General features: G+C 41.4%; 1 protein-coding gene across 1 annotated transcript; it reads left to right on the plus strand.

Moving 5' to 3' along the window:
• The first annotated feature begins 1,253 nt into the window (after positions 1–1,253).
• Positions 1,254–12,010, plus strand: LOC104697232 (OTU domain-containing protein 4). Its single transcript, XM_039551386.1, has 7 exons — positions 1,254–1,342; positions 2,179–2,299; positions 4,932–5,090; positions 5,613–5,751; positions 6,754–7,023; positions 7,687–7,727; positions 9,380–12,010. Exons 2-7 carry the CDS (start codon positions 2,246–2,248, stop codon positions 10,604–10,606), a joined length of 1,890 nt encoding a protein of 629 aa, XP_039407320.1. The 5' UTR covers positions 1,254–1,342; positions 2,179–2,245; the 3' UTR covers positions 10,607–12,010.
• The last annotated feature ends 670 nt before the right edge of the window (positions 12,011–12,680 follow it).

Consider the following 12,680-nt stretch of genomic DNA (forward strand, 5'->3'; position numbering starts at 1 on the left):
GTTTTATGTAAAAAGGAAAAAAAAAGGGTTTGCTGTTCTACACATTGCTTGAGTGTAATCATAAAGGCAAAGGAGTTTGAGTGCAGTGTTCTCAAAAATGGAATGATCTGTCAGTATTAGTGAACATGTGGTATTAATTTCTGCAAGCCACAGTCTGGTCTTTTAAGATATTATTCCCTCTGTAATTCCTTGTTTTGTAGGCATGCTGTCTCACTGAAGAGCCTTAAACCTCTTCCACAGACCTCTCCTATGGAGGGCTGGAACACTGTGCCAGGGAAGAAGATAAAAAAGTTTTACCCAACATGGGGGCAGAATGCTCAGCCTGGTAGGACTGTACCTGTCTTTGTATGGCAGAATCTTTGTCAGATGTCTTGTCCCAAAGAGCTTAAAAAATGATTAAAACAAAAGTCTTACCTGTTTCCACGTTGTTACCACAGATGCAGAGTGCAAAGGGCCAAAGAATCAGAGCAAGTCAATCAAACCCCAGTCAGCACTACCTCCTCGACTTCAGCATACTGTGGGAACCAGGCAGCACCAGTTCTTGTGTTCTGGGCCCCAACCTCATCAGACCTCAACTGAGCAAAAAGCTCCAGGCAGGAATCCTTCCCAGTCTGTAAGGTAAAACTGCAAACAGCATCTTCCTTGGCTTGAACTCTGACTGAGCTCCTGGAAGCCCAGGTGCCTACTTCAGATGCTTCCAGCATACTCTTTTGAAATATGCTGCCATTGAATTCTTAAGAAGTGTCCCAAGTCCTTAAGAATACACACAAGTACAGGAAAAATAATTATTTCTTTTTTTGCATGGCAGCAACTGTGTACAGAGCCTCATTTTTTTCTTGGAAAGTGGATGTTGGTGTGGGTTTTTGTTGCAGTTGTTGTTTTTCTTTTTGGTTGGGGCTGAAATAATGTTGCAAGTGCTTCTTGGGCACGGCTAACATCTTCCCTCAGCTTTTGCTAAACCTGTCATAGGGGACTGCTTCATGTTCTGACTTAACCACTTGAAAGGAGTATGAGAACAGCGTTTTGCCTGCATTTGTTGGTAGTGATTTTTTGATTCCTCTGGAATTAATTTCCATCATTGCATCTGCTTTCTTCCTCTTTAACCCATGAGTTTGTATTGTGTTTGATCCTGAATTTTGTAGTCCAGGTAATCCTGCTTCCTTTTTTCCTGTGCAGAAAAGCGGAGCGTGAGCGAAGTGAGGAGCTGAGCCATGGCAGCAGGGACTGCAGTTACTTTGGGCTGTCTCCGGAGGAGCGCAGGGAGAAGCAGGCCATAGAGGAGTCTCGCTCCCTTTATGAGATCCAGCAGCGGGATGAACAAGCTTTTCCTGCTCTTTGCAATGTATGCTGTATTCATTGTAATTAATAGTGCACTTTCCATGCTTGTCTGCGAACCTTTCATTAGCGATTTGTTTGCAGTCCTTGAATCATGCTGCAATTCAAAAATTAGGGATGTTAATTTTGCACTCACCTGTATTTCTAATTACAAAGTATCTTCAACACTTTACAGGTTAAAGATAAGAAAATACACATAGTAGTTTATCCTGGGAATAATTGAACATCCACCACACATGGCATATAAATATGGGAGACACATGAGCAGCTGTAGGATTTTGGAGATCATTCTATTGGTGCAGTTTTAATGGAAGTGAGTGGGAATCTCAGTACATCCAGGGAAGTGAGCAGATCCTGTGGGTAAAGAGCTAGTCTCCACATAGGTTCGTTTTAAACATGTGTGGGGCTTTTTGGGTTTAAATCCTAGGGCAAACAGAAACAAAAATAAGGCTGGAAAGAATGAGTAGGTGCAAGACTGAAGCCTAAAGGACAGAGGTTGCTCTCTCCCTCTGAGCAGTAACAGTTTGCTGTTATTTGCTCACCTGCAGGAGGAGATGTGATTTATTGTCTGAGTGAAGCAGATTTTGTCATGTCAGCTAGTGACATGAATGCTCTTAAAGGGCACTTGGCAAGATGTAGCAAGGAATGAGAAAGAGTGGATGAATCTGCCAGTGGGTGATACTGAACCAGACCTCACCCCCACTCCCACCCCCCCCATTTCTGCCTATCACAAACATAAACATTACTTGTCATGAAGGCATAATAGTCTCATAGCAGATGATGGCAGAGTGTCACTGGAGTGATTACATAAAGTGGTATTTCTGCTTTTGTCAACGTCTTTAGAATCAGTCAGTCAGTCAGGCTGCTACACAGACTGTGGATAATGTAAACCAGAAAAAGTTCTCAAATAATGAAAGAAGAAACAGCAAGTGGACAGCAGAAGTGGAAGAGCAGAAGGAGAAAGGTAAAACTAAATGGGTTTAGATCATGGCTGTTTTTTTGTTTGCTTGGTTTTGTTACCAGCCCCAGAATTTATTCAAAATGGGGTATCTGTTTAGGCAATGAGGGGAAAGTTATCCTGAGTAGCAGTACCAAACTAAGCTGGGCTGGAGGTAGCAAGGGTGTGGTTTGTCAAGAAGGTACATTTTCCTGCTTTGTGAATGTGGCTGAGAGAGCAGACTCTTGGCTGGGATTTTTGTAGTAAATGGGAAGAGGAGAAATTAAAGTACTTACCAGAGCTACTCTAAATTAGATCCTTTTTGAAATTCTAGAGTGTGTGGCAGAAAGTGCCAGTGGGAGGAGCATTAAGAGTAATTTATGAGAAAAACAGGTAAAAGTATTCAGTGTGGCATGGTTAAGAATTAGCATATGATGGTACAGGAAGGGGAGAGGATGGCGTACAGAAGAGCTGGAAAAACAAACCTGTTTACAGTAGAAAGATCTGTCACATGGTCAAAATTCTGTTTGGGTTTTCCCCCTCCCCCCAGTCAGTTACAGCATTCTTTAGCTTCTCTTGAGGGACTCAAAGCTTTTCCTCTTCTGTGACGAAGTGGAACATGGCAGTAATAGATGGAAGCTGTACGTGTCAGGAGGTAGTTAGTAAATCTTTGCTAATTGCAATTGGCAGTGGTTGGTAGGATTTTTTAATTAGTATTTTTAAAACTTTTTGTCCTGTCAGCTTTGCCGTAACTAAAACCCAGATTTTTTCTTGGCTTCTTCCACTTTTTTTTTCCCCTGACTAAATAAAACTCAGATGCTTTAGTCTCCTCATAGAAGCTGCTCCTTCCCTCAATTTTTTAAAAAGTTTTTTTTTTTTTTGCTTTGTTCCCTTATCTCTGGCAACAGCAGAGACATTGCTGTTGTCTGTTTATGGTATGTGTGCTCCTTAGTCCCTCTTACAAGATGGAATCCTTTCTTGAGTGGTCTCACAAGGGCCCACCTTAGCTATTTTTAATTCTCCAAATGTCTAAAAAGTTGTTTCCTTTGCAAACCTGTTCCATAAGCAATGCCAAAGGAACATTCATGTAGAGAAATCTGGAGAGAAAGTAAAGACTCCAGTGTCATGATGGATTTGGCTGAGGGGCATGGCATGTCCAGCTTTCTCTGCTTTTTGTGATGCTCTGGATTGTGTTGCCTCTTGTGAAACTAGGTTAACAATCCCATGGGAATCACGTGTACTTCCTTCTGAGTGTTTAGGGATTCCTATTGCTGCTCGGGGAATTGGCAGTAATTCTCAAAATCAATACTGTTTCCATTTATACTGTTGTCTAGTTGTGACAGAGTATATAACAAGCTTTTAAACAGTTGGTATCTGCTATTGATAATCTTCTGGGCATGAGTTTGATTGACAAGCAGTGGTAGCCGGGTCTGAATATAAGCCAGAACGTGAAGAACTTGTTCAGATCTTTTTATATCATGACTGTTTTTTAACACTTCCCTACCAAAGTATTTGCTGGTGCTTGAGAAATGAAACTTTGTGCAGCAGTCTGAAAATTTTTTTAGATCTTTTTATCCACTGAAACATTCTAAACTGGTTTTTTATGCAGTCAAAAGTAGACAAGACTTTGAGCTTCTGTTATCTTAACACTTGAAAATGAAAATGCAGATCAGAATACTTTCACTTTAAGCAAAGTACAAACTTCTGTTTCATTAGGAGCAATTTAGAATGAATATGTGTAAAGGGACGGCTGCATTTCATTCCTGCTTTCCCCAAGCATCACTGAAATGGTTACCAAACATCACTAAAGAACTCTTGTAGAGCTTGGAGAACCCAGGTTGAAGTAGCTGCTCTGTTACTGCCTGAACAACTGTTTGTTTTAGGATGCTTTGATCTTTGGTAAAAATAGAAATTTAAGTTTTCTGAAGTAATATATACTGAGGTATAGGTTTCGTTTTGAAAGTTTAATTTTGGAAAGACAAATTAACTGGCTTAAGTTTTGATAGCCATAAGTGGTGTAATGGTTCATTTACTAGGTTATGTCTTGGTGTTGCAGAGTCAAATTCCAGGCAGATCCACTTAAGTCAGAAGCTTGAGCCAAATTCATCTGAGGTAATCTTAAAGAAAAGACCAAATTTTTTTTTAATGTTATTGCTTCTCTGATACATGATTAGCAGAGCAATAGCTGCCTTTAGAGCTGTGATTGCTGCTGCTGCTTTACAGCTTTTAGTGAAATACTCCTAAGGCTGGAGGCTTGTATTTCTGTCAGCTTTCCTCAGCCCTGTAACCCATACTTTTAGTCTTTCTCTGCAATGGGAGTCTTCAAACCTGGGCTATTGAGAGCACTTACGAATCTGGATTTGTAATTGCTTAGTACAGTCTGTACTTTCAGTTTAATGGGACCACAGAAGATTTGATGTTTGCTAATAGCTACTGTGCTAACAGACCCTGAGCTCTGAAGTTCAGTGAAGATTTGTGGCCTCTTGTTGGCTTTTAACCTTTGCTGTCCTTTCAATGAGCAAAATGTTACACTAGTGTAATAGTGATGGGTACTTAGCCCACCTTGTATGGAGTGTGGTTTACTGTTTTTGAGTAACTCTTTGTAAAGTTAATCTTACTATTAGACTAGCTGTGTCTGTTGTTTCTAACTTTGCTTTAGAAGAATAGTCAAGATGAGAGTTACCCAAAAGCTTCATCTCCTTTGGAACAAGTAAAAACAGATTCTCCGATTCTTGCTGAGCAAGTAAGAAATGTTTGTTTGATTTCAAAGTTTTCCAGTCAGGAGACTTCAGACAAAGGGGAGCTTCATCACAGCCACGTATGTATTACAATACTGGCTTTTAATTACACAGGCATTTCTATGGTGATAATGCTAAAATTGCATATTTACAGTTAGGAATCTTTATGATATGTCCAGCATAAAGAGTGTAAAAGGACAACCCTTGGTAGAAAAGTAGAAGTATATCTACTCTTTTCTGAGAGAGGGGTTATTTCATATCTTGCTACCAAGGTAACTGGTGCTTTTTCCTTTAAATTCTTTAGCTTTGCCTTTTCAGGTTTCTCCAAGGTTATGGGTAACTGCTTGTGAGGGTGGCTGTTCTTTTGGGTTGGAGATACTTAAATATAAAGCTTGTGGGGGTGGTTCCAGCACTGATGGCTCTGTGATACAGGCATGGCTGGATAGAGCTCAGAGCAGAGCTCTCCACACAGTGACGTAGCTCAGGTTTCTTTGGATATGTTCCTAGTTAGTACTTCCCTGTGGGGATGGTGGTAGTCTGAGTAAGATGGAGTCAACAGGGTCACCAAGCATGGTGTGGTTTAGGTTTGTTTGTTTTTACAGAACCTGACGGAATGCGTGCCGAGTGTAACTCCGACACCCTCTCCAGTCTTCTCCGAGGTGCATTTACCTCCAGCAGTGCCTTCTGTACCAGCCATTGTGCCAGCTTGGCCAAGTGAGCCAGCAACCTATGGACCAGCAGGTTTGCAGAAATACTAATGTTAATCAGAAATTACTAACCCTGGAAAATACTTTAACTCTCTTACTAAGTTGAAGATTCGCCCAGGATACACTGTCTCGTATATTTCACATTCCAAAGGCAGGCATTCATAGGAATGTAGCGTCTCACTGCTGAAAGCTAGTGAGAGTTCTGGCAGATCTTTGATTGCCTGTATGTACAGATTGCTTTAAGGTGTAGAGCAACCTGAAGGTATAAGAGGGTTGTGTACTCAATTTGCCATTTTTCCTCTTGACTGGGATAGCATTGAGTTCTGAGGATCTGCTTAAGGTAGAACACATTGTCAGCATGTTGAAACCTGATACGTATTTGTGCTCTGTGTCCCATGTAATAATAAGTTCCTTGGCTGACTGAGGACTTAACTTGGGGCTTGTATGTCTGGAACTAATGAGATCCATTTGGACCTTAGCTGCAAAGCCAGTGTAGTGGGTTTTTGAGTGCTGTGCATATCTTCTGGTCTGTGGAGTTGGCTTGGAATCAATATTGCTCATTAGATCAGGTGCTGCATTTTCTCTCACACTGCTGTTTCTCTACAAGAACCAGCTTTCAGATCAGTCTGCTTTGTTCACATGAGACAGTCACAGTCTTGTCACGCTTGACTCTGTCTGTGACAGAAGATGTGTAGCCCAGTTGATCTGAGCTCAGATTCAGAGTTGACTGTAAATGACTTGTCAGAATGAGAACTTCAAGGATTCACATAAAAGTTTCAGTTCCTCCACTTTTTCTCCTTCCTATTTCCTTCTGGTATTCATAATTTTAAAAAGAAATACGGGGTCAGTTTAGCTGTTTCTGGAAAGCTTAGCTTACCTGCTTAATTCTTTCTGAAAACTATTCTTTGCATTTTGAATCCTGCTTTTCTGATGTCTTTTGGTTTGTGATTATATATCTGTATATACATAAATATATATGCATTGATACCTGTTATATTTTTATGTATGTATGTATGTTGGGGTTTTTTCCCTCTAGGTATTCCAACCCAAATACCTGCTTCTTCACTGATGCCAGGACCAGCAACAGGACCTGACTCTATTGTATCACAGGCTCAGGTAACATCTGCTTCAGTTGCTGGAGTTCCTGTGTGGCTACAAGCAGTTAACCAGCCTTTAATGCCTTTGCCTCAGACTCTGAATCCCTACCAGGATCCGCTATACCCTGGATTCCCTTTTAATGAAAAGGGAGAAAGAGCCGTTGCACCTCCTTACTCCCTGTGCAGTACTGGGGAAGATTTACCTAAAGGTGAGAAGTCTGGATTTTACACCATTTTCCCTGATAGGTCTTCTTTTCTTAAAATGCAGATAAACACAACTTTTGGTCCTGTTGTCATTCTCTGTCAAAAGATCCAGTAGTTGTCATTCTGTGATTTAAGATGTGGAATATTGAATAGAGTTGTAACTCTGTAGTTTGCACTGCCAATATTGTGACTGTTTCAAGTGGTCACACCTGGAAATCTGGTAGGATCATTTTGTGGTTCTTAGCTTGCCCTACCATAACTTGAGGTTTTGTGCATGTAAAGAATTATTCTTGGAGAACTGCTTCCTGTGAGAATAATAGGTTTGCTTGTGTCATTTAAAAGCTTGGAAGCTGTTGAGCGTTTCCTTACTGGCCTGAGAAAATACAGGTTTTGGCATACTATGAATGCAAGGTATGCCCATAAAGAACATTTCATGTCTGACTGCACAGTGGTGTTTGTTTAGTGAACTGTTTCTTTAAAAAAAAATTAAACTGCTGTCGTGTTCTAGATATCTTAGTGTGGCAAAAAAACCCCAACTTAACAATTGAAGACATGCAAGCAGTAACTTAATACCAGTGTTCTCTACTGAAATAGAACTTTATGCAGTTTTTGTATCAAATGAAATATTTTTGGTCTTTCATAAATATTTTTGTTCTTTTTTTTTCTAGACAAGAATATTCTTAGATTTTTCTTCAATCTTGGTGTGAAGGTAACTCTTCAAACTTACGTTTTCATGTTTATTACAAAAATCGCTTGTAAATAGTTGTTGGAACTTGGAGTGTGGAAGTTTTGTTGCTGCAGCTGTGCATTTCAAGTCCATCTTTCAGTTTGAAATACTTTCTTATTTGTGTGCTGTTAACTGGGATTCCAGCAGTTGTCCACAGTGCAGTTCAAGTCAGCAGAAATCAAATTAATGTCAACACCATAGTGAGAACTATTGGCTTCCAACTGTGGCTGCACAGTCAGCAAATTGTGCTTTACCAAGTCACAGATAAATTGTGAGTGTGAAGATGCTTCTTTTGAATGCAGTGCATAGGGAATGAGAAAATGTCCTCAGACTTCAACCCTGGCTGTGTATTGGCAAAGCCACTGCAGTACAGATCCCAAAATCTTTCCCTGGGGACACTCCCTTAAAAGTAACCTGGGTGTCTGTTCTTTCTGCTCAGGTTAATGACAACAGTTTTCTACTTTTTCAGTTATTATAGGTGTGTGTATGTGTAAATGTGGTGCAAATCTGTGTGTTTGGTTGGGGAAGAGGCTTAGCCAAATCCCAGCGTTTTCCATTGCTTGGGAAGGACTAGTTGTTTGCTTTCTTTCTCCCTTCTGCACGTTCCTTTTTTACCTTCTTACCTCTTCTGTCAGGCAAACGACTTTGGGCAAGGTGCTGAGAGCTCTTGGGTTTATTTCATGGGACTTTGGCTATAGCAACGATATTCTTTTGTGTCTGGGCATGCAAAGAGGGAATATTCAGCAGTTTCCAATGTAAATTAGATACCTCTACCTAATATAAGTCTCTTTGCTTAATAGAAAATCCGTAAGTCATTCATTAGCAAGTGTCACCACAATGTATTTAAACAGCGTGAGGTTCATAAGCTGACATGTTTGGGACTCTCCTTACTGGTATTTTGGATTAGTTAGGATCTAGCCTGTCGTTCTGGCGCTTCAGCACCATCTGCTGGTCCCAGCCCATGTTCTAGTGGCTGTGCTCCTTCGGTGGTGTCACAGGGTACAGCAGGCCCGGGAAAATACCTTCGGCATTGTCTGTCTGCTGCTCTGCTCCAGCCTCTGCCCTGCCCACACCCTTCCAGCTGCACACTGAGAGGGAAGGGCCTCCTGGAGAGGAGGTCTGGCTAGGCTTTTCAGGATGGTTTGCTCCAGGGCCTGTTCCTACAGAGTCCAGTTCATTAACACGGAGGTAGAGAAAAGGGAAGGGGTTGCCACCTGAGGTGGACAACTTCAGTGTTGTAGTCTTTGCAAAGTGAGCTCTAGTAGAACAAATGGCTGATTAGTTAGTAAGTGTGATTCTGGAAAATGAGTTTGAAATGTTTCTCTTCAAACACATAGCTAGAGCTTAATAGCATTGCATGTTTAACTGTATAGAAACTACTAGTATGTTTTCTTGCTTGGTCATAACTGTTGCCCATTTCAACTGCATTTGGAAGGAAAACAAAAAACAAGAACACCATCCTAGAGTCGTAGGATTTAGAATTGAGGGCAGTCACTGTAAAGAAAATTAACTTTTATCTCCTATAATTTAACTGTTTCAAAATGGTAAACGACTAGTGTGCTTTTATGTCTCTCTGAACATTCCAAAGACCAAATAACTGATTTTTAAATTTTCTTTTCCCTGCTGTCTTGCAGGCATACAGTTGTCCCATGTGGGCACCCCATTCTTACCTGTACCCCCTGCACCAGGCCTATTTAGCTGCTTGTAGAATGTACCCAAACGTGTCCCTTCCTGTGTATCCACACAACCCCTGGTTCCAGGAGGCTGCTCCGACTCAGAACGAAAATGAAACTGCACGACCAAACAGGCACTTTGCTGTTCAGACTGAGACCAGGTCCAACGGTCAGATTCCACAGGTTGACAGATCTCCATCACTGCCTCTGATCATCCCTTCAGCTCAGGTGTCAGAAAGTCAAGGGCAGGTCTGTGTCGAACCGGAGAATCCAGCGCAAGCTCTTCATGCGAACTACGAGGAGTCCCTAAGAGGGAAAAATATGTTCCCGCAGCCGCCCTTTGGACACAATCACTTTCTAGGAGCTGTTCCAATAGCACCTCCTTTCTTTCCTCACTTTTGGTATGGGTACCCAGTTCAGGGTTTCATTGAGAATTCAGTAGCAAGACCTAATGTTGTCTTGTCACCTGAGGACAAAGAGGCAGCAGCTGGCACCTCTGCCAACATGTATGTGAGCAAAGAATGCAGCCCTCCAGTTCCTGGAGTGAACTGTGCAGAGCAGCTCCAGAAGGCCAACAGCAGCAGCAGCTCCAACACCGTCCCGTTCCCAGTGGCTGCTGCAGGGACCCCGAAGGACGCTTCAGCAAGAGCCCCCCAGCTGGAGCAAACCTGTCCTTCAGCTGCTCCTAAGCAGAAAACAGCTGGGCAGCAACATCGCCCTCCACAGACACAGGGCCTGGAGAGGCCGGTGGCAGGGCCCAGCATGCAGCCACTGCTGGCAGAACCTCCCAAAAACGAACTGAAACCCAGCACTCCCAGCCGGAAGGAGAAGCCTGCTAAAGGAAAAGAGTCCAAGGGCACTGGGAACGTGCAGACAGAAAGCAGGGCCCAGAGAACGAGGGAAGACAGCTCTGAAGATGACAGTGAGGTTTCTGACATGCTGAGGAGTGGCAGATCCAAGCAGTTCTATAACCAGACTTATGGAGGAGGCAGAAGGCCTAGACCTGACAGGGGGTATTCCAGCAGGGGAGGGTACCAGTTCCAAAGAAACGAGGAGGCCTGGAAAGGACCACCCAGCAGAAGCAGAGATGATGGCTACCAGTATCAGAGAAACTTCAGAGGGCAGCCATATAGGAATGACAGGAGAAGGGCAACACTGGGAGATAATCAGAGGGGACAGCAAGCATAGAGTTTAGTGGATAATTGGAAAATTTAAGAAGCAAAAACTAATTTGAAATAGCAGTTTAAAATCTTAATTTCTTTTTAGTGAAGTTCAGTATGTTTAATTTTTGGCAAGTAAAGACTAGGAGGATGTCAAGTCCTACCACAGGGTTTTTGGGGAGAGTCTAGAGTTTGTTTGGCGTAGCAGTTTTTCCTCGATGTCAAATTAGAAAAAAAAAATAGGTTTAGTGTTTGATAATTCTTTTCCCCACAAAGGTTTGCGTTTGTGATAGAAGATGGGTATGTGCGTTTACTAGAGTGACAAATGACAGCATTTGATGTGATCTAGATTCTAAAATTGACAGTAACATTGCACCAAATATAAATGTATATTTTATCATACAATGCCTTAGTTCTGAACTGAGCTAAAGGAATTCTCAGCCTACTGCACTGTTGTCTCTGATATGCTTCCAACCCAAAGGCCTTTCATCTCAAAAAGAAAAAATATCTGTCAAACTTGAATGTTTTCTCTTGTGTGTTACACGTATGGCAGCCAGCTAACCCTGTGTCTTAGGTATGTTGTATATAGTTCTTTTCATAATCATAGGGTATATTTTTGAATTTTAAAAAGCATTTATTTGTTGAAATTAAAATCAAGACAAGCAGTCAAGAATACCTGTGTTTGAACTGATAAGAATGGCTGTTTCCACCATGAATTCTTCTTAATGCTGGTGTGACTAGAATGGTGCCTATGCCAACTGAATAATTACAAAGACAATAAAAATGTAGATGCTATGCATTTCCAAAATAATTCTGCATCTGTTATAATAGCAGAAGTTTTTTTAATGCCACTTTAACACTAATGCACTGACAAATCCTAGATATTTTGTGAGGAGATGCATAAAGTACGTGTTACGTTTTTTTAAGTTTGTACGATTGAGCTACTGTTCAGTATTCTTTTGTTGTTGCACTGTTGATGTTTTGCATGTACAACTCCTTGCTGGAACTACTTTTAAAAGCAAGAATGGAGAGTCTCAGTGTGCTCTGCTCTTCCCTACAATTCAGAAGAAAGTGGCTTCTGCCTTATATTTTTACACTGTGTCAGAGTTCTGATGCTGTTTCTTCTGAGCCCAGTTACGATCTCTGCAGTGTTCCTGTTGCCTTTGCAGCCTGGATGTTCAGCTGTCCAGACTCGGAGAGTGCAGTGTGCACAGTATTCACTCAGCTCTGTTGCTCTGTAAAATTGAACTGTTGTGTATATTTTTATATCTCTGTAAACAGTAGTGTAGGTGATGGTACCCATTCATTGTGTCTGAGATTGTACACCCTTGGTGCGGAAACCAGATGATAGTTACATGATAAAGAGTTTGTTTTCAGATGCATGCCATGTATAAAACCCTAATTAAAATAAATGTTTTGTCTTTTCACTTGCTTTCTAAACTATATTTATGTATTTAAACCTGTTGCAATGATGTTAAATGAAGTGTTGTTCTTAGAGAGCCAGCTGTAGTCAGCAGCAGAATGATGAACAGGATGTGGCAAGCAGTGAACAAAAAGGGGCCATATACTGAATTTGCAGTTTTTGTTTGTAGGGGTAGGGGCCATGCTGAAGGCTTTTTGCTTTTTCTTTTTTTAATCTTAAATACGTTTTCATTCAGAAATGTATTCAGGATTTCAAAGAGGCAATCTTGACCTTTTCAGGTTAAGAATGAAGCAAGCACTGAGGGATTTAACTGTTGTTACAATTGTCGTTCTCAGTTTATCTCAACTCCTTTCAAAACCATAGAGGGCTGCTTGTTGAGTTTACTGGTGAATTTTAAACTTGTAACTCCAGTTGTACCCCAATAATCATTCTGTCCTTGACCAGGCTCTTCGTCACAAGCTTTGTTGCAAGAATGAAGGCAGTAACACTTCTACAGAAGTTTGTTGGGGAACACTGGGGAAGAGAGGCATGGCAGTAACTAGGAGGGATGTGCTTTTAGAATTTACTTTTAAAAACCAACTTTCAGCTGGGCCTACACTGCCTTGCTACTCTAGGACAGTGAAGGAGTGGAAGGTGTAGATGTATTTTCTCCATTGCTGATCAAGTAAGTCTGGTTTCC

The sequence above is a fragment of the Corvus cornix genome, chromosome 4 (genome assembly GCF_000738735.6).
Source record: "Corvus cornix cornix isolate S_Up_H32 chromosome 4, ASM73873v5, whole genome shotgun sequence".
NCBI classification, from domain to species: domain Eukaryota; kingdom Metazoa; phylum Chordata; class Aves; order Passeriformes; family Corvidae; genus Corvus; species Corvus cornix.